The sequence below is a fragment of the Monodelphis domestica genome, chromosome 2 (assembly GCF_027887165.1).
Source record: "Monodelphis domestica isolate mMonDom1 chromosome 2, mMonDom1.pri, whole genome shotgun sequence".
NCBI classification, from domain to species: domain Eukaryota; kingdom Metazoa; phylum Chordata; class Mammalia; order Didelphimorphia; family Didelphidae; genus Monodelphis; species Monodelphis domestica.
The window spans coordinates 497,583,142-497,605,761 of record NC_077228.1 but is presented as its reverse complement, the minus strand read 5'-3'; the positions used below and the strand labels follow the sequence as shown (position 1 = coordinate 497,605,761).

Below are 22,620 nucleotides of genomic sequence, written 5' to 3'. Positions count from 1 at the left end.
TAAAATCTTTTCCACTCTTTCTAGCTTACATTGTCAGAACTATTTTCTATTACTCCCAATAATATATTTTATATCTTTATTCATGCATTCTATGTTAAACTCACCTATTTGCCACTGTGTCTGTGCTTTTGCTATTGGAATGTTCTCTCTCCTTAGCTTTATGTCTTGGAGACTCAGCTATGAGGCCTTTCTGGAAGTCCCCACTTGTTAGTACTTCCCCCACTGCACCCCGCTGCCAACTCCAACACATTGAAATCACTTCATATATATATATATTTTTTTTAACTTACTTTTCTGTGTTGTATCCTCCCTATAGAATGTAAGCTCCTAAAGGGCAGGAACTATCTTATGTTTGTCTTTGTATTCTCAGTGCCTTGTTCATAGCAGATACTTAAGAAATATTTGTTGAATGAGTAACTCATTTCCCCCAGATTTATTTGCATAGGCAACCAGAAACATTATGGGGCCCTCACCACTCTAGACCCCACATATATAATATATATAGGGCAGAATCCCTCAAAAGAGTTTCAGGAATACAGAATGACAAAGGAGGATCTGACAGGAGTTTAAAAGAATTTTTGATTCCAAGACAGATAATTGCCCATGTCCCAAGTCCTTGAGTTAGACCAGCAGAAGTGTCAGTTGAAAGCATAGATAATCTTGGCTTGAGAGCTTCTGCTAGCTTTTGTTGACTCAATCTACAGGAATGGCTGTCATAGCCAACTAGACTTTGTCCTAGCCTAGGCACATGCGGACAAAAAAGAGACTTAGCCAGCCCTTGCAAGGGAGAGGCTTACTAATCTCTGCACCCTAAAAAATGGCAGCAGAAAACAGAAGATGGCCTGAAGAGGCTGAAAATCAGCAGACAGTACTGAAAAGGAGGATGCCTGATTGAGACCAGGAAAAACCCAGATGCCAAGGAGGAAGAAGAATAGAGCAGCTCAATTACATCACTAAAAGGCATTCACAGCTTCACATTATTAGAGGTGTGTGTTGTTCTAGTCACAGATATCACTGGCCTTATGTATCCCAACATGCTCCCCCCTCCTGTGTGACCACATGTCCACACTTGCACTGGACACATGTGTCCCTATACATGTCTCTTCACATGTTTTATGTGTGACTGAATGAATGCATGAACATTTATTAATGGCTTGCTATTATGTGCCAGGCACTATTCTAAGTACAAATTCAAATATAAAAAGCAAAGCCATCCTTGTCATCAACTGGTTTGCATTCTAATAGAGAAAAATGATTCAACAAAGATAGGATGTTATGGGAACCAGTGGGACACTGCTCTTCCTTCCTATAAGTATGGGAGGATCTTTTCCTGACATGTAATTTATTATTCTGTCTAATTAAATGTTTGTCCTGGCTCTGAGTTAATGTGTCCTTTAGGATTGTCTTGGCAGATAGATAGATAGATAGATAGATAGATAGATAGATAGATAGATAGATAGATAGATAGATAGATGGATGGATACACAGACAGACAGACAGATAGATAAATGAGAGAGAGAGTGAAGGAGAGGGAGAGAGAGAAAAAGAGAGGGAGAGAGAGAGGGAGAGGGAGAGAGAGAGACAGAGAGAGAGAGAAGGAGAGGGAGAGAGAAAAAGAGAGGGAGAGAGAGACAGAGAGAGAGAGGAGAGGGAGAGAGAGGAAAAAAGAGAGGGAGGGGGGAGAGAGAGTGTGTGAAGGAGAGGGAGAGAGAGAAAAAGAAAGGGAGAGAGAGGGGGAGAGGGAGAGAGAGACAGAGAGAAAGAGAAGAGAAGGAGTGGGAGAGGGAGAGAGAAAAAGAGAAGGAGAGAAAGGGGGAGAGAGAGAGAAAGAAAGGGAGAGGGGAGGGGAGAAAGAGAGAGAGAGGAGAGGGAGAGAGAGAGAAAAAGAGAGGGGGGAGTGTGTGTGAAGGAGAGGGAGAGAGAGAGAAAAAGAAAGGGAGGGGGGAGAGGGAGAGAGAGACAGAGAGAAAGAGAAGAGAAGGAGTGGGAGAGGGAGAGAGAAAAAGAGAAGGAGAGAAAGGGGGAGAGAGAGAGAGAAAGAAAGGGAGAGGGGAGGGGAGAGAGAGAGAGAGAGAGAGAGAGAGAGAGAGAGAGAGTAATGCATTGGTAGGAACTGCTGAAATACAATTTGAAGGAGTGATAGTCAATGGAGTGCCTAGATCCTAAAGGTAGCTTTCTGAGAATCTGTGTGTGAGGGAGGCCATGAACTAGCATGGACATATTGATACTTAAAACAATTACCTCAAAGGGTAGTTGTGAGTTTCAAATGAGTTAATATGGAGGAGCCCAGGACAGATCAAGCCCACTGAGGGAAAAGAAGCCATAAGAAAACAGGTCTTGTAAGCTTGAGATTCCTGGCAAGGCCCAAATCTCTCACAGCTACAGAACTGTTATCAAGGCTGAATATTAGATAGTGATTCCTCCCCCAATATGATCATCATGAAACTCTGGGTCCTTCCTCGTTTTGAGGAACACTCATAATGTCATGAACAGAATTAGACCTTCCATTTTACCAACTTACTCTTTCTCAACTTGCTTGTGTTTGTAAAGAAACTGGTAACGTTCTTGTGTGAAGTCATTCTCATAAACGACAATCTGTGGGAAAGTAACACCCCCTAAAGAATGATGTGATGCTTGACATTTTACTCTATAAAAATCTTCCTTTCTGTCACAATAAATGGAGTTGAATCTCAACACTCATTGTCCTACTGTGTGTTCATTACTCTCCCTCAGTGTCTCTCCCAGTTACATAGAGCCTGCCATTTCTCTCTCTCTGTGCCTCTATTTTCCTATCACCCGGACCTGGTCCCCTTGGAATCTATCACTCTCCCCGAGGTTGTTACCCCTGGCTTACCTTTTCACCTGACCCTCTCACACCCAGTCATGTTCCAGTGCCTGACAAGTTAATATTCATAGAATGCTTCTTAAATTTTAAAAGTCCATGCAAACATAAATTACTACCTCCTTTTACTTATGAGGAAACTGAGGTCTAAAAAGCTGAAGAGATGTGTCTAGTCGTGCAAATAGATGCTCCATGACTCATCTCTTCCCTACTTTTTTCTATCCTCCACTCAATTTCAAAGGTCATTTCCCCCCCTAAAACTTAAGTCTCCATCACCATTGTGCTTACTGACCCCCAACAACTCCCTATTACCTCCAGGTTCAGGCCCCCTACTTATATTTCCAGCCTTATTATACTATTTTTAAAACATTATTTAAAAAGATCACTCTATTACAAATATGAATACTATGGATATAGGTTTAGAACAATATATGTATAACCCAGTGGAATTGCTTGTCAGCTCTGGGAAGGAGGAGGGAAGAGGGGAGGGAGTGAACATGAATCATGTAACCATGGAAAAGTATTCTAAAGCACTCAATCAATAATTTTTTTAAACCCTTATCTTCTATCTTAGAATTGATACTAAGTATTGGTTCCAAGGCAAAAGAATGATAAGGGCTAGGAAATAGGGGTGAAATGACTTGCCCAGGAAGTGTCTAAGGTCAGTTTTAAACCCAGGACCTCCCATCTCTGTGCCTGACTCTCAATCCACTGAGCCATCTAACTGCTCCCAGCCTCCTCATGCCTTAATGGCCACCATGAGCTCTACACATATACTACACAGCCCACCTTTCCAATCCTGGAAACAGCACTCTCCATCTCCCATTCCCTTGCCTTTGGGTTTAGATGGACTGAGTTATTTACTTGTTGCATGCTCCATGAGAATGTATTCTCTTCAGAAGCAATAATTGGTTTTTGCCCTTGCTTAGAACAGTGTCTTGAACAAGTTAAGCACTTAATGAATACCTGTTGACTGACTAATGGCCTCTCCATTCTCTGGGTAGCTCTCTAAGACTCTAAGTTTAGAGTAAATGCTGATTGGCAGATAGAAAGAATTTCATCTTCGGGATATTCCCTACATTAATGAAATCACAAAGCCAGTCCTTATCCCTCTTATTGGGCTATAAAATGTCTAAGGAAAATAGCTCTCAACCACAGAAACAAACTCACCATCATAGGAATGAGGCAGATTCTCTGCAATAAGTAATCAGTTTTTTGTTTCTTTCCCCCTAACCCCGCCTGTGGGAAGGAAAATAGCTACATTTAACTCACACCCCTAAAAGAACTGGTAGCTCCACTTTGTCACATGGCAAAGCGGGTCCTTTATTTTAAACATATGATTGACACCCATCTATTGGGGCTGGGTCAGATGGGCCATCCTGGAGGCAGAGGGAGGGATCAGATGACCTCTGAGGTCCCTGTTAGTCCTATGACGTGTCCAATAGAAATGTAGCTGGGTTCTTGGGTTAAATTAAGAGCAGCCAGCACCTCAGCACAGACCCTGCCCCAAAGCCTGTTGCGACAGCTCTCAGCCTCTGGCCAAATCAAACCCGAGATTGACCAGGGCTGCTGCCTTCCTCTAGACAAGGCTCATGTCTGAGCCTAACTGAAGCATCACAGAAAAGGAAATAGGAAACTGGACAGCCTGACTACAGGGAAGGAAGGGGAAGGAGGAGGGCTGGGCTGAGCTGATGATGAATCAGGTCATCAGACCCTGAGGGTGTCTCCTTCCAATCTCCCATGTGCAATTAGCGACTGAATAAAAGGTTACAGGTGGCCAGCCATCAGTCCACCAAGGGCTGCCCCACACACCGCTTCCTCCTGTTGTGTGAATGAGGTGAGTTTCAACCATTTCTACTAAGGGTTGGGGGCAGGGGCAGGGGCAGAGGGCATCTCTAACATCCCAGCTAATACATTACTTTTCTGGAAGAAATTATGGGGAAATAGCTTTTAAAGATTAGTATATGCCTTTATTCTGGTTCTAAGTTGGTGAGTGCAATGAACGGTTGAAATAGATGTAATAACAATAATAGTCAAAATAATAATGATGAAGAGATATATTACCTTTATTTAATCCCTCGTGGTCACAGAATGTTTTAGAGACATTATTACTTCATTTGGTCTATATAACGACCCTGCAAGGTAAGGAACATAATTATTATCTCTATCATATAAACAAGGAAACTGAGGCCAGAGAAAGAAAGAGGGTTGCTTAAGATCCCCTGAATTGTCAGTGGTGGTTCCTCAGACTTAGGTCTTCTACCTCCAAGGCCACTGCTCTTTACAGAAGTCCTTTGGACGTTTTAAATTGTTTTGGGGGTTTTTTTTAACCCTTACCTTCTGTCTTGGAGTCAATACTGTGTATTGGTTCCAAGGCAAGAGTGGGTAAGTAAGGGCTAGGCAATGGGGGTTAAGTGACTTGCCCAGGGTCACACAGCTAGAAAGTATCTGAAACCAGATTTGAACCTCCCATCTCTAGGCCTGGCTCTCAATCCACTGAGCTACCCAGCTGCCCCCAGGACCTTTTAAGTTTAAAAATTTTATTTGGAATTATTTGGCTGACACAGGTATGAGTATTTAGCAGAACAAGTTGAACAACTTTGTTTCAGACACAGATGAAAATTTTTAGATAAACCCATTTAAATAATGGTTGGCTACGGGGCTAGAATGACTCAGGGCTTAGGACTAGCCTTGTTGGATCAGAAGATGATTTATCACAACATCTCTGAAAAACACTCAGATGCTTTATGCAACAACAGCCTCAAATCATTTGTCTGATGCTCCCCTTCACTTGTCTTTTCTCTGAACACATGGGAGGTTTGGATCATTGATGTTCAAATTTATGTTTTTCTAAATAAATTTAAGTAGTGACTTCTCTGTGAAAGCTGACTGTCCCATAGAGCCAGGAGCTTCTTTGGATAGGAATTCTCAGCTGGTAGAAGAAAGATCTTTATTCTTCTCCTATATCACCATCCCCAATCTTTTTTTTTTAATCTGTTACATTAAAGTTCCCAAGTATTTCCCTTCCTCCCTCCCCTCCCTGTACTACAGACCAAAAGAAATATATATAAAGCTCCATCATGCTTGTTTCTATTTATCAATTCTTTATAAATCAAATACAAAAGTATGTTGCAAACTTTAAAGTACCACACAAATGTTAGCTATTAGTAATCTTGTCATTAGAGGCAGCATGGTGCTGCAGAGGTGTCAAACTAAGACCCAAAGGCCTCATGTGACCCACAACACTCCTGAGGGTGGCTTGAACCAAATTCAAATGTAAACAGGAAATATTAAAAAAATTCTAAATACAATAAAATAAAGATAATATAACTTTTGTTTTAAATCCTTACCTTCAGTCTTAGAGTCAGTATGGTGTATTAGTTCTAAGGCAGAAGAGTGGTAAGGGCTAGGCAGTGGAGGTTAAGTGGCTTGCCCAGGGTTACAGAGCTAGGAAGTGTCTGAGGTCAGATTTGAACCCAGGTCCTTCCATCTCTAGGCCTGACTCTCTCCAATGAGCCACCCAGCTGCTCCCAATAATATAACATTTTAAAACTAATTCCATATAAGGCCCATAGGGATGCTTAAATACTATTTAATGGCCCTTGTTTCTAGATGAGTTTGGCACCACTGTTATAGGGGTTCTAGTAAAATACTGTCTGCCACTATGTGACCATAGACACTCTGAGTTTCTCTATGCCTCAGTTTCCATATCCATAAAATGATGATAATAATAGCTGTGGTACCCACCTCATCGGGCTCTTTTGAAGGTCAAATGAGATAAAGGATGTCCTGTCTGTAGTCTCTCTGGGAGGGATTATTGAAGCTGGGATTACACATCATACAAGTTGTATCAAAAGTCATAGTTCAGCTTTAATAACTTTAATAAAAATTCACCAAAACTTTTGGGACACCCTGTATAACCTTTATCTGTTAGTCATCTTATCCCCAATCTCTCCTATAAGAAAATGAACACTACTTGTATACAAGCAGAGCAGATAAAAGAAGAGGGAGACCGGGGGGGGGGGGGGGGAAGAAATAATCATTTGGGCATTGCTTTCTTAAGGAATCTCATGTGGAAAATAGTTTTTGTTTCTCCTCCCCCCTTCTCTCTCTCTCTCTCTCTCTGTCTCTCTGTCTCTCTCTCTCTCTCTCTCTCTCTCTCTCTCTCTCTCTCTCTCTCTCCCTCTTCCCCCCTCTCTCTCCTCTCTCTCCCTTTCTCTCTCTCCCTCTTCTCTCTCTTCCTCTTCTCTCCCTCCTTCTCTCTCTCTCTCTCTCTCTCTCTCTCTCTCTCTCTCTCTCTCTCTCTCTCTCTCTCTCTCTCTCTCTCTCTCTCTCTCTCTCTCTCCCTCTCTCCCTCCCTCTTCTCTCCCTCCTTCTCTTCCTCTCTCTCTTTCTGTCTGTCTGTCTGTCTCTCTCTTCCCTCCCTTTTCTTTCACAGCATATCCTAAACTGGCAAAGATGCCTCAGCTCCTACAAAGTGTCATTTGTGTCATGGAGGCTTTCCAAAAGTATGCAAAAGAGGAGGGTGATTGTTGGACACTAAACTCTGGACAGCTAAAGCGGCTCCTCCTGGGAGAGATTGGTGAATTTCTGAAGGTAAGGATTATTAAGAGCTACAAAAGAGAAAGAACTTGCTAGCATTTCTTGTCTTTGGCCAAGATAGGGACTCTTTTAAGAAAAGGGGGTCAGCTGGGTGGCTCAATGGATTGAGAGTAAGGTCCAGAGATAGGAGGTCCTGGGTTCAAATTTGGCCTCAGACACTTTCTAGCTGTGTGAGCCTGGGCAAGTCACTTAACCCCCATTGCTTAGGCCTTACTGCTGTTTTGCCTTGGAGACCAATATGCAGTCTTGATTCCACGAAAGAAGTCAAAGTTTTCAAAAAGAAGAAGAAGATAGGAATAATTCCCATCTTATTCTACTCCTCCTCCTAAATTATTTATGATTATTGAATATGAAACAATTTTTGTCACATAAATTTTACTCTATGGACCTAGTTTATCGATCTTTTTCAATTAAAAAAAAGAAAACAAACAATGGCCTGCTTCCCTAGACTGTCCATTGTTTCAGGAATTCAAGTACCTTCTCAGGGGCCAATGAATGTCTTTGGTCCAAAACAATCTATTCAACTTAACATATAATGTATGTTAATGTTATGTTGATGTTATGTAATATTGTATAATTATATATCATTAATATGTTATATACATTAATGTGATTATATAATAAATAATATGTCAATAAGTTAACATATAATATAAATGTTTCTGTATAGCTGTAATCCTATTTAGAATCATAGATTTGGAGCTGGAAGGGGACCAAGAGGTCATCCACTCTTCATTTTACAAATGCAGAAATCAAAACCCACAGAAATTGAATGGCCCAAGGTCACCCAAATAATTGGCAAATGCAGGATTTGCACAAAGGTCCCCTCATTCCAAATTTAGAGCTCTTTCCACATTGCCATTTAATGGCACGTTTCATTTGGAACCAATAGATTCTAAACACTAAGAGAAATTCTGGCTACATGCTAGTACAAGTGTTTACCTAAGAGTTATGCAGGACATGTGAACACACATTAATAAATTACTTTCTTGCTTTTCCTCCCTCCCTGTAGCCATTTGATATCCTTACTGCAGGAACCAGCTTGCATTTTCTGGATAGAGATGGCGATGGATCTATCAGCTTTGATGAATTCATCCTCTTGATCTTTGACCTGTTGAATATATGTTACCAGGACATACACTCTTTCCTAAATCAAGAACCCAAACCAAAATCCAACACAGAGGAAAAGTTCTCAGGGGACACAGAAGCATGTGAGGCCAGTGAGGATTACCAAAAAGTGGCAGGACCAGATCAATATGAGCAGAGACTGACAGGAACTGAATCTCCATCTCTGGTCAACCCCATAGAAAAAGTACCTGACACAGTAAGCAAGGAAGACCCTCAGGATGACCTTGAGTCTCCCAAATTACTGGGAAAAGAAGTTGAACACAACCACCCTAAGAGTCAGTACTATGGTGAGGAAGCTAAACAAAGCCAAGAAAGATCTCAATATGTCCAGGCAACAGGAGCTGATGGAATCCCACCTGAAGAAAAAAAACCACCAAAGGAATTTGTGAAGAGAACCTGTTCTCAAAAGGATGAGAGGATTGTAAGTGAGGAACATGAAGTGCCTGGAGAACAGGTTGATAAAGATCCCAGGGATCACCCATCGGAACAGGAAAAGGAACAAAACGTTGAGATTCAGAGTGTACACATGGAAGAAACCGCGCAAAGAACATCTGAGAGTCCAGAAGGGACCATCATAAAGGATGTTGGGGAACACACTGATACACAAGGACTAGCATCCCAAGAGGACCATGAGAGAAAATTAGGGACAACTGACCTGCCAGCAGAGAAAGCTGAGGAAAAACTATCTGAAACCGAGAGATTACCAGAACCTAGGGATGATGATGGAACTTCAGATATCCAAGAACCACTTCAAATACCTTCAGAAAAACAAGAACAAGGGAAAGAATATGAAACTACAAAAATACCAGCCAAAGGCAATGGCAGTAGAGTCCCAGAGACAGAAGTATTTATAGATGAAAAGAAGGAGAAAAGAAAACCTGAAACCTTGGACACCGTTGGAAAAAAAGATGGAGAAAAAACCAAGCAGATGGAAACGCTCACAGAACAAGAGGCTGAGGGGAAGGAAAAGCAGCTTGAAGGACTAGAAGAAAAGGGAGAAATTAGGAAAGACTCAGGAATTCCAGACTTCAAGTCAGTAGATGATAAGAACCACTATGAACACAAAGGACCAGCAGCCCCAGAGGAGATCAAAGTTTCTGAAATAAGTGAGTCAGAATACCAAGGAGATAAGACACCAGAAACAAGAGACAGGGTACAAGTGTCAGGATCACAGGATGACCAGTCTAAAGGAAAAAACAGGAGAATCATTCAGATTCTGGACCAACCAATTGAACAATATGATAGACACCAGGTGGAAAATCAGGATGATGGGACACTCTCTGAAACATACAGTAATCCAGAAGATGGTAAAAGTGGCTCAGAGACAAGAGACCTGCCTGCACAAAAGAAATCTCAAGGTCAAGTGGATGCCCAGGAACAGCCTGACCAAGGAGATTGCAAGAATTATCTAGGTACCCAGGAATCCCTAGTACCAGGTGATAAAAGTAGAACCCCAGAGAAAGAAGTGCTAATAGATAAAGACAATGAGAATATCACAGAAGAACAAGAAAAGCTGGCCAAAGAAAAGAAGTCAGACACAGCTGAGGAGTCTCAGAGTCAGCCAGAGTCTCAGGAATCCATGAAACAAAAGGCAACAGAAACATCCCCAAAGATAGAGATCAAAAATCCCACAGATGACATTGATGAGCAGCTTTCCATTGTACCGTCAGCAGAGAAAGAAGACCATAGGAAAGATCCAGAAGCCCATGGCCCAGAAGCAGAAGAAGGGAAAGGAGAAGAATCTGAAAGCCAGGAGGCTCCATTAGAAGGGCAGGGCCCAGAAACACAAGGTCTTGCTCTAGATGCAAGGCCTGATACCCTGAATCCAATACCAAGGGAAGACAAGAGTGCCCAGAAGCTAGCAGGAGAAGGGAGTGAACTACAATATGCAGTGAATAAAGAGGATGGCTCTTCACCAGGGCTTTCAGAGTTGATTAAGAAGAAAGCCAGAGACACAAAGCTTTGTTCATCATCTGGAGATGAGATACAATCCAACCCAATATATGAAAATATTCAGAAGACACCTGAGCAGCCTGACCTCCTAGACACAGAAGAGCACTTAGATCAAACTGATACGTCTCAGACATCTAGTCCTGAGCTGTCTGTCGAGAGAGAAATTCAGAAGAGTGAATGTTCTGATTTCCCAGCCCTCCTTGATCCGCTATATGATGACACACAAGAACTAAGGAATCAAACAGGGGACCCTGAGTCTGATGAAGAATATGGCAACCAGCAAGAAATTCTAGCATATCAGTCACAGGAAGATATACATGGCCAGCCTCAGCAAGAAGACCAACAACAACTAAGGGATGATAGCTCCAGAAAATACTGAATTGTCAACATTACCAGAGAGAAGCAGCAAATTGGCCATTGCCTATCAAAAACCCACCCACTCCCCCCACACACACATACACATCAATCATCCTTTTAAGTCTCCATTCTACATTTTTACAAGATCAAGCCATGGGAGTCGCCATCAAGGAAATAACTTCTAACTAAGCAAATGCAGTCAACAATCAAAATAATTAAATAAATCAATCTAGAATATGACAAATGGCCCACAATGGACTCTAGTCATCTGAACATTCTGTTGCCTGGATATTCCTTTCCACTAAAATTTTGAGGTTTTCCCTTCCACATTTTTCATTTTCTTTTTACACAAGATACCAGTTTCTTCATTTCATATATTTTCATTATTGAATCATGGGATTTTTAATGATGGCAATGGAGAATTAGTTTCTGAACTATTATTCCACAACCAAAGTATGCTATTCATTCATTGACACAGATAATTAATATGGAGTTATTCTTCTAATAGAGTTTCCAAATCCATTCTAAAACTCCACAATTCAGTGGAAAGAATCCTGTTTTTAGAATCAAATAGCCTAGCTTTGAATCTTAGCTCTGTTATTAACTGACCTTAGTCAAGTTATTTAGCCTTTCTGGGACTGTTTCCTCATCTGAAAAATGGGCAGAATGACCAAAGTCCCTTCCAAATGTACATCTACTATCCTCTGTATCCCAGATATCAGTGGATATCTGATCATTCTCCATCACCAGACTAACTGATTAATGACATTATCCTAAACTTTTAGGGACAAGTACAAGCCTCCAAAGTAGCCTACTTCGTATATTCTAGATTTAAAAAATCAGACTGTGAGGGAAATGAAAAAATGCACACCCAATTCTAAGAGGCACGGATACTGCTAACTGAATTTTTTCAGGAGTGTAGAGGTGTTTGAGTCCAACTCTAGAAAACTATTATTACAGTAATCATACATAAAACAGTACTCTTGCTTGTTAATTTTTGTACAGACCTGTGAGCTCTCAGTGAGGAAATTCTCTCTATCAATACAGCAACTCTTTTGCAACTTAATACCTTGCCTAAGTCATAAAAGGATTAGGCAATTTGCCCTAGGTTGAATAAGTCAGTGAGTCTGATCAGCCTTAAAGATGGTATCTTTGCCTTAATGTTTTGTTAAGTCAGTGTCAGTCATGTCTGACTCTTTGTGACCCCATTTGGGGTTTTCATGAAAAAGAGACTGACACGTGGTTTGCCATTTCCTTTTCTAGCTCATTTTACAGATGAGGAAACTGAGGAAAACAGTTAAGTGACTTGCCCAGAGTCACACAGCTAAGTAAATGTCTAAGACCAGGTCTTCTTGACTCAAGACCCAGCTATCTAACTGTCCCAAAGTACTATCTCTTCTGATCTTTTAGTCTGGGCATTTCCTGTTCAGAAAACTGCATGAAAATTGAAAATAAAACCTATTGCTGATCAATCCTCCTTTTGTCATTTGACTTTTCTGCCATCTTCCTCCCCTACAAGCATCAAAAAAGAAACAATAACTTGTGGTTACTAAGAGCTATAAATGATTACAATTAAGAATGATGAGCTGTCTGAGCTATCTGTTGTGATAAGGGAAGAGTCCTAGGAGCACAGGAACCCTTTTCCCAGTCCTATTAATTCAATCTGAGCTTTAAAAAAAATCAAGAGTGAAAAATTATGTGGATTGTATAGTGGCATGAATTTAAACTTCATCATAAAAACTGGCAAATCCATTCCTCCATTTTGAAAAAGTAGCCCAAGGCAATAAGCATTTATTAAGTGCCTGTAAAGTACCAGATATAGAAAAATATTAAGAATACATAAAGGGGGCAGCTGGGTGGCTCAGTGGATTGAGAGCCAGACCTAGAGATGGGAGGTCCTAGGTTCAAATCTGATCTCAGATACTTCCTAGCTGTATGACCCTGGGCAAATCACTTAACCTTCATTGCCTAGCCCTTACCACTCTTCTGCCTTGGAGCCAATACACAGTATTGACTCCAAGACGGAAAGTAAGGGTTTAAAAAAAAAAGAATACATAGAAAAGCAAAAACAATGCCTACTCTCAAGGAACTCAAGGATGGAGTTGAGTGACAACCCTAGTTGACTGGGACAATTGTGATTTCATTACTATTAATGGCAGAAATAAGGTTTGCATGTTGGGAGAGGCCAAGCAAGCTTCCTCCATAATCCTATGTTCTATTCTGGCCATGCTAGGTTTGCCTGTCAGTATGGAAACATTCTCCAACCATCCCTCTCTAATTTATACTAGTAGAGAATTGCCTAAAACTCAAAGACATTAAGTGTCTTGCCCACCAACCTACAGCAAGTAAATTATAGAGACAGAATTTCAATTCAGGTCTTCCCAATTTTACATCCAACTCTACACTAGTGATTAGTACTTAGGAATCCTAAAATCTCCCTCCCAGACTTCTCTGTAATGGTTAAGTCCTTACTAGATGACTGTGTTCCATTTAAAGCTTTTTTTAGTTTTATCGTTATTTTATTCCAAATTTCCACATAAGTTTCCCAAAGTTATGTGATTGATATTGTCTCCTTCCCCTCTTCCCTTCCCCCTCCTGGAGTAAACAAGCAATTCAACTGGATTATACGTATATTATAACTCGAAGCATATTTTCATATTATGTATAATAATCTTACAAAACTGAAACCCCCAAAAAGATACGTTATTTTAAAAGGAAGTGAACAAACTCAAAAAAAGTCTTGAGGACAATGAAAACAGTTTAAAAATTGGTATACTATCATGATTTCATTTTTTTTAACCTTTACCTTCCATCTTAGAATCAGTTCTTCCCTTCCATCTTAGAAAGGCAGAAGAGTGGTAAGGGCTAGGCCATGGGGGTTAAGTGACTTACCCAGGGTCACACAGCTAGGAAGTATCTGAGACCAGATTTGAACCTAGGACCTCCCATCTCTAGGCCTGGCTCTCAATCCACTCAGCTACCCAGCTGCCCCCACTCTCTTCATTTCTTATACAATCCTCTTTCTTTGTCCTTTGTATATTAAATTCTTTGTTAGTAATAAACAGGTTTATAATTTTTAAATTATCTTTTTTATTAAAGTTAATAATTTATTTTATAGTAATTTAATAATTAATTAAAATTAGCTTTTTTTTAATTTAAAAAAATCATCCATACACTAGAAAGAACAAAAGACAGGGGTCTAATCTTGGCCAATAATTTTCTGGCTTATGACTTTGATCAAGTCCTGATTACTGTCATGGGCACAGTCCAGACTCCCTACTTGCATTCATATCTAATCTGTTGCCAAGTCTTGCCATTCCTACCTTCAAAGCATTTCTCCCATATATCTGTCTCTCTTCATGCACAAAACTGTGTATTCATTATCATCTCATGCCTCAGCTACTGTAATGCTTTCTGGTCATTCTCCCTACCTCAAGTGTCTCCCCACTCCACTATCCTCCACTCAATTGCCAAAGTAATTTCCTAAAGCACAAAGGCTGGCTGTGTCACTATCCATATCCTACTAAACTCAACATTTTTTTAGGCCTTTCTCTTATCTTTGGATCAAATATAAAATTTTGTTTAATCATTAAAGTTCTTCATGACTTGGCCATTTCCACATTTCCAGTCTTTATACTTTACTCTCCTTCATAGACTTTGGTCTCCAACAACACTGACCTTACTAGTCCTGGGACAGAACATTTTCCATTTCCTACCTCAGTTGTTTGTTTCTTTAACCCTTATTTTCAGTTTTAGAATCAATACTGTGTATTGGGTCCAAGGCAGAAGAGTTATAAAGACTGTGATGGTGAACCTTTTAGAGATAGAGTGCCAGGTGCCACCTCCACCCCCCCAAAACAAGTGCTGTGCCCACTCCCCACTGGAGATCATGTGCCATACCCTGCATGTGGCCCTGTGCCCACAGAGAGTGCTCTTTGGCACCCTTGCCATAGGTTTGACATCACTGGACTAGGTAATGGGGATTAAGTGATTTGAGGCAAAATTTGGACCCAAAATCTCCTACCTCTAGGCTTGACTCTTAATGCACTGAGTTACCTAACTACCCCACTCAGTGTGTTTTCGTTGGCTGTCCCCAATGATATCTCTCCTGGCTTCTATGACCGCTTTTAAGACTCAGCTCAAATCCCTCCTGAAGAATTCCTTTCCTCTCCAACTGTGTCATCCATCCCTGTGAAATTGACTACTAATTACACTATATTTTTCCTGTATATATGATTCTTTTTTTTTTTTTTGCATTTAGTCTCTTTCATTAGAATACAAGCTCTTTAAAAGCAGGAGGTATTTATGTATTTGCATTGGGGGGTCCCTTTTTTGTATCCCCAGCACTTACCACAAAACCTGGAAGATAGTAAACATTTAATAAATGTCTATTGAACTTCCCAGCTGTGTGACCCTGGGCAAATCACTTGACCCCCATTGCCTAGCCTTTACCACTCTTCTGTCTTGGAACCAATACACAGTGTTGACTCCAAGACGGAAGGTAAGGGTTTTAAAAAAATGTCTATTGATTGATTAGCTGAATGAATGACTTTACCTCCTCTTGCATCAATAACCTGGAAAATGAGGTTAGATCAGTGATTTTGAAGCATCCTTATAGCTTTAAAGTTCCATAGTGATTTTTAATAGGATCTAGAGAAATGGTTTAGGAATATGTTTGTTTAGTCTAAAAAAGAAAAATTTGATGAATTAATGTAAAATTAAGTTTAAATTTCTATAGTTAGGTGGGATTTCGGACCGATAAAAATTCTAGTGAATTGATATCTAGAGGATGATTAAACAATGGACCAAGGAGAGGGGTGGGGATACGTATTTATTAAGCACCTACTATGTACCAGGCACAAATATTATCTTATTTGATCCTCATAACAATCCTGGGAGGTAGGGGCCATTATTGCCTCCATTTTACAATTGGGGAAACTGAAGTCGAAGTTAAGGAACTTGCTCAGGGTTACACAACTAGTAAGTTTCTGAGGTTAGATTTGAACTTGGGTCTTTCTGACTATAAGCCCAGTGTTCCATTTACTGTACTACCTGTCTAGCTGACCAGGTGACCAATGTCCTTATAGATGTCCATACCTAGAATTCTTTTAGTACTAAATAGTTTTTAACACTTACTGAAGGGCAGGAAGGTGGCAAAGGGGGTAGAACACTGGGCTTTGAATCAAATTCAAATTGAGCAAGTCACTTAAACCTGTTTGCCTACAAAAAAATAGCAACATACTAAGACAGAAGGTAAGGGTTAAAAAAGAATCACTTGCTGAGCCCATGGAATGTGTTAAGAATTCTATGAATGCATACTCATCTGTTTTAGAAGATTCTTGCTTAGAGGCGTGACAGAAAGCTGTTCTATGAATCTAAACTAAGGACAGCATGTTCTGCTTTTGACCATATCAGTCTTGGTGAGAAGAAATCAAATGAAAAAAAGAAAATGGATAGAGAACTCCATCTCAGTCTTCAAACTTTCCAATACAGTTTTCCTAGGGGAAAAGGTAGGCTGAGTGAATTTCTGTTACTGAATAAATCAGTCTTGGTGAAGTATTTTGTAGTGCTTCTAAATCTCCAAAGTAAAAAGGTTGGACTAGGAGATGGATAAACTCTGCTATTCTCTGCAATCCCACGATGACAAGTGTCCACCACTTTCCAAAAGACAATCAAAATCACCTCGTGATTAAATTTCAAACCCAGTTCTGCTTGCTAATTCCTATCCCTGCACAATTTTAACCTGTTATTGCTATTGGTTTTGCAGATGGAGTTAAAGCAAAGAGTCTATCACTGAGTACTTGAGAGCCCACTTTATCCTAACAGTGTTAGGAAGATACCTACATACAGATAGAAATATCATCCCTTCCTAGGAGATATTTACAGTTGAGACAAGAAGACAAGATATCCATGGAAAGCAATTCAAGGAGAAATATATGCTTGTATACATATATAACATGCTTGTACATATATGTGAATATGCATACATATGAAGAAGGGAAAAGGAGAAGGGAAGAGTAGTGGGAAGGTCAGAGAGATGGCGGTAACCAGGAAAGATGCCCACCATTCCCAAGTCTGTAGCACCTCAATGGGTGACCTATGTGGCTAAAAGGCTAAAATGACACAAAGATATGAATTTTCCTTCTGAGTCTGATAATAAGCACTTCAGTACATCAATAAACTGACAAAGACCACCAAGTCATGGAGCTAAAATACAGAGCTGGGCTGCCAGAGCTGGTGGAGAAGAAAGCAGCCAGAATTGCTCAGTTTATAAAGGGGATTTCAAATGGTAGCACTGTAAAACTATTTTAAATTGCAAAGTTTAAATTCCTTTTGAGAAAAATTTTAGGTTAAGAAACATGCTACCTCTCCGAATCCAGAAACTGAACTGTTTGGAGAAGACACCATGAAGATGCCTCTAGACCACAAGCTGCATGAGAAGATCAAGAATGAACTTTGGGTGTGGTTGATTGAACATTTATTTGTATGTATACTTTCTTGCCAAAGGGGACTGCCCCCTAACTGGCTTTTTGTCAATGCGTCTAGAAATTATTGGTTTTGTTCTTTTTTCCTCTTATCCTCAAATTATTGTAATCTTTAAGTTGATTATGTTTTCATGATCCTTTTTGGGGAAACCTTTCCTAATAAGGATCAAAGGGAGGAATGTAAAAATGGAGATTTGAACCCCAGACTTCAATCTCCAGAAGTCCTTGGCAGTTCCCAGAATTCCCTATAACCTCACCTGAGTGCATTTATTTTTTTATTATTAAATTAATTTATTATAATATAAATGTTATATGATTATATGATTATTGATATATAATATATGTAATAAATGATATATATAATATAAATATAAATTATATAAAATATAATATTAAAATAAATTAAATTATTATTTAAAGGGGCTGTACCACCTACTTACGCTCTCTGCTTCCGCTTCTAAGGACATGCAACTCTCTACCAGGCAGACAAGATGTAGGTTGCATGTGCTTTTCTTATTTTGTATTTTCTTTAATTCTTAATTCTAATAATCTCTAATAAACCTCTAAAAATATAATACTTTTAGTAGAGAAACTAATTTAATTTTTACAGCACCTATTTGTAAATTAATTAAGTGGTCTAAATATCTCCCTCTTGCTCTGAGTTGTGAGACAGAAGTATTTCCCTGCCTTTCCAAATTCCTGCCCCCAATGCAAAATCTGTCGCTTGAATGGGGAACAATCAGATTCACAACTGATTGTCCCTGGAGCTTGAAAAAGAGGCCAGGTGGCTAATTTGAACCCAGAGAAGGACTATTGCTATTAAACCCATGGTACCTCTCTGACAAATAAGAAAGGTACACTGGGACATAAGGTTTGATTGGGCAAAACAGAAGCTTTTGAAATGTCAGGATGCCTCAATCAAAGATGGATTGTGTCTTTAAGGGACAATATTACTATTTTCCCCATCCAGTGAAGAATAAGAAAGATTAGGGAGAGTCAAGAATGTACTGGCTAATAGGAGTTGGTCATTAAATTTCCAGTTTGAGCATTTTACTTTGAATATCAGCAAACACTACAAATCAGGGTTTGACTTATTGTCCTATTGATTGTCTAGGCTTAAGAAAATTATGGAGATGTTCATAATGAGGATTAACCTTAAAAAACAAAAGGAAACTGGTTTTTAGAATCAACTGTTAAACATTTCCTGAAACAATAGGAGATATATGCATAAGAAATAGGGTTGAAAGGAAATGGAGTACACAGAATTTGAGGGAGGAGTCAGAGACAAAGAGAGCCAGAGGTGATCTATGGGGAGGGCCTAAACTATGCAGACACCCCTACTTGAGCATAGAGTCCATTAATGCTGAGACAGATGATCATGATGTGTTTGTTCCCTGCTTCCCATCCCATCTCTTCTCTCTTCCTCTCCCAGAAATATTGAATTCTTGCCCCAAGGTTTTCCTATTTTTTAAAGTCCATTTATGCTTTGTGTTTTAATTAATCCCTGTTCAGAAAGGTTGGAAGAGATGTGCCCTCCATTCTATAACTTCATACTTCCCTAAGCAGGCTCATTCAACCTCCTTAAGTGACTTGGTAACTATAAGGGCTTATTATATATGCTCTGAGGATGAACCTCCCATTGTCCAGGCTCTTGTTATACAAAGAAGACAGATAATAAAGTTGATTTTCAGGGAGGACATTCCATCATCATCAACAAGAATTTAACACTGTGTAATTGGAAATCTTGTGCCTTTAAACTACATTTCCCAGGAACCCACTGACTTCCTGTCGTTACATCCTGAGGTAGACAGAAGATAAATTGGGGGGAGTTCCATGACTAGCACTCTTTCCTTCCTGGGTCAGGACATTGGTGAAGCAGACTATTTGAGCAGGTATACTAGCCATGGGCATGTGGTTTTATTTTGTTACCTTCTTATTCCTTTGCTTCTAGTGATTATTAATAAATCTTATAACTATACTATTTGAAGTTATTGTATATTAATTTTAATTTTTACAGCACCTATGGATTATAGTCATTGTCTTATCATCAGCACTATCAATAAATAGTAATTTAATACCTATAACACTTCAGACACTACAGCACAAAATGCAGCACAAAAGTACCAAAAAGTACCATTAAACAATATGACCTGAAACCATTCACAAAGGAGGTATTCCTTGAGCTGGACTTTGAAGAATGGAATAAGGTTCTGCATAAGAGGGAAAGATTGCCCCGGCAGGGCTGATGCCTGAAATGAATCACAGAGGTATGAATGGGGCAGGGGGAGTTGATAGGGAAGGAGTTCATAAGGTTCTTATTGGAATAGTGACAGAAGAGAAGGCTGATCAGGTAAAGAGGCAAGGTTATTCTTAGTACTAAGGATACACCTTTTGTTTCTTTTTGTTTCTAAAGTGCTTATCGAAAGGAAGTTGGCAGGTCATACTCGTCTACCATTTTCTTTTTGTCATTTCTATTTGGACCAAATTTTTCTCAAGATGAGCAGAAACCCAAATAACAAACTGGAGAAAGAAGAAACGACTTGGGGGGGGGGGGGGGGAGGAATGGAGTAACTTGGTGAATTCATCCAGCATTGTAAAGAAGTCCTTAGTTTTCTGTCATTCCTTAGAATTCCATCATTCATTATGTTCTACAGTTATTTGCATTTGTGTCTGTGTTTATGTACTTATTATCTCCTCTCCCCTACAAAGCAGAATGTTAGCTCCTTGAGAAAGCAGAGATTCTGCTATTTGTGCTACATCCCACAGACTTAGCTTAATAAATATTAAACAGTTAGGCAGTCAAGTGGTTGGAGTACTGGGCCTGAAATCAAGAAGACTCCTCTTCCTGAGTTCAAATCTAACCTTAGACACTTATTAGCTGTGTGACCCTGGCCAAGTCACTTAACCCTTTTGGTCTCAGTCTCCTCATCTGAAAATAAACTAGGGAAGGAAATGCCAAACCACTTCTGTATCCATGCCAAGAAAACCCCAAATGGGGACACAAAAGAGTCAGACATGAACTGAAACAAGTGAACAACAAGAATAACTGTGTTTCATTGGAGTGAATTGAATCCCCCTACTAGACTTTGAGCTTCGTGAATGTAAGGACTAGATGTAAATGAAACACTGTAGCTTTTTGTCACTCAATATATAGCAGGAGCCTAATAAATTCTTTTTGAATGAATGCATTTGTTGAATCCATTGTCGGAAAAGGGAAGAAGGCTTATGAGAAATTTCAAGCTGATTTTTAAAAAAATAATAAACAAATGGAAATAGGTGATTTTTGTCTCATTTTCTCAAAGGCACTGACAGGCAAATCAAGACAGTGGCAATTTATACCACAAATTCATTCCCAAGAAGGTCTAGGTGAAAATATCCCCCAAAGGATATAGGATTATAGGATCATGGGATATAGCTAGCTAAAAGGGACATTGCAGGTCATCTTGTATCTTCTTCTTTCAAAGAAAGACAGTTGGGGGGTGGCGAGTAATGAGAGAGGGCCCAAGCAATAAAGAGAATTAGACTGGTAAATAAAGAGGCAAGGCAGACAGCTTTAAATTTTTTTTCATAACAGAAAAAATACCGACATGTTTCATCAGCAGACTTTCATTTCTTTGAAACTATTTTTTTATAAATATTCAGATCCTTCAGAATGTTCATTTTGAGGACATTGTCTAGAGTAAAGGCTTTTGATTTGGATTTTTAAAAGAAAATATTCCATTACATTCATGCATTGCAATCTGTCCAATCATTGTTTGGTCGATGGGCTCCCACCCCCTTAGTCTGCAGTTCTTTGTTACTACAGAAAGAGCTATTATTAATATTTTTAGATAATGGGACCTTTTCCTCTTCCTTTGATGTCTTTGGGATTCAGGCTCAGTAATGACATCACCACATCAAAGGATCTACTCAGTTTAATAACTTTGGGGCATACTTTCAAAGCCAGATGACTGGATCAATTCAGAGCTCCACCAACAATACATCAACGTGCCTGTTTTTCCACAACCTGTTCATTTATTATTTACTTTTTCTGTCAGCTTTGCTAATCTCTCAGGTATGAGGTGGAACCTCAGATATGCTTTACTTTGCATTTCTTTCATTGTTTAAGACAGACTCCTTTTTATTTATTTATTTGGCATGGCCATAAATAGCTCATTTCTCAATGGCTCAGATTCTTATAAAATCTAAATCAGTTCTTTTATATATCTTGGAAATTGGACCTTTATCAGAGAAATTTGTGGCCAAGTTTCTCCCACCTCATGCCTTTTAAACTGTTTTCCTTCTAACTTTAACTGCATTGTAGTTGAGCAAAAACATTAAGTTTATGTGATTAAAATTGTACATTTTATCTTCTGTAATGCTCTTTATTTTGTTTGGTCACAAACTCTTCCTTTATCTATAGACAAATAAGTAATTTCTTTCTTGTTTCTCAAATTCGTTTATTATATGACTTTTTATACCTAGGTCATATAGTTTAACTCGATAAATGGTGGTAGGTATTGGTCTAAACTTAATTTCTGCCAAACTGATTTTCCCAGCAGTTCATGTCAGATACTAAGTTCTATCATAGATGAAAACGCACAAAGACAATTCGTCATCCTCGGTTACTACTACCCAGAACTAGGCTGTTTGGGCTTATCAAATACTAAACTCCTAAATTCAGTTGTTTTGGCACATTCTGAACATAATCTCTTACTGACATTCTGTTGCTTTGCAACATAGTTTGAGATCTGGTACTGCTAGGTCCCATTTCTGTTTACTTTATTATTATTATTATTTCCCTTGAGATACTTGACTTTTAGCCTCCAAAAGAATTATATTACATTTTCTAGTTCTACAAAATAATCTTTTGGTAGTTTGATTGGTTTGGCCCAGAATAAGTAAATTAATTTATATAATATTATAGCTTTTATTAAATTGGTTCATCCTACCCATGAACAATTAATATTACCCTGGTTGTTAAGATCTGCCTTTATTTGCATAATGGTGTTTCACCATTATGTTCATATAGGTTTTCTGTGTTTCATAGTAGATGTACACCTGGTAATTCATACATTTCCTAGTTTTTTTTTTAAGTGAAATTTCTCTTTCTAATATCTTCCTGTTGAGTTTTACTGGTAACATAAAGAAATGCCTGTGGTTTATTTCATTGATTGTATGGACTGCAAATGTGCTGATACTGTTTCAATTAATTTTAGGTGACTAACCCAGGATTCTCTAATAATATCATTGAATCAACAATGAGTAGGATGA

At 39.2% G+C, this 22,620-nt stretch overlaps 1 protein-coding gene across 1 annotated transcript; it reads left to right on the top strand.

Annotated features, from left to right (window-relative positions):
- The first annotated feature begins 4,330 nt into the window (after positions 1 to 4,330).
- TCHHL1 (trichohyalin like 1) lies at positions 4,331 to 12,385 on the top strand. The gene is made up of 3 exons (XM_007485454.2): positions 4,331 to 4,679; positions 7,281 to 7,438; positions 8,457 to 12,385. The coding sequence occupies exons 2-3, from the start codon at positions 7,301 to 7,303 to the stop codon at positions 10,902 to 10,904; spliced, it is 2,586 nt and encodes an 861-aa protein (XP_007485516.1). The 5' UTR covers positions 4,331 to 4,679; positions 7,281 to 7,300; the 3' UTR covers positions 10,905 to 12,385.
- Positions 12,386 to 22,620: the final 10,235 nt, after the last annotated feature.

Bases quoted from the DNA above. Each gene is read 5' to 3' on its own strand.
- TCHHL1 (XM_007485454.2), top strand. From the start codon at position 7,301: ATGCCTCAGCTCCTACAAAGTGTCATTTGTGTCATGGAGGCTTTCCAA. The intron at 7,439-8,456 runs GTAAGGATTATT...CCCTCCCTGTAG, and splicing joins AGATTGGTGAATTTCTGAAG to CCATTTGATATCCTTACTGC.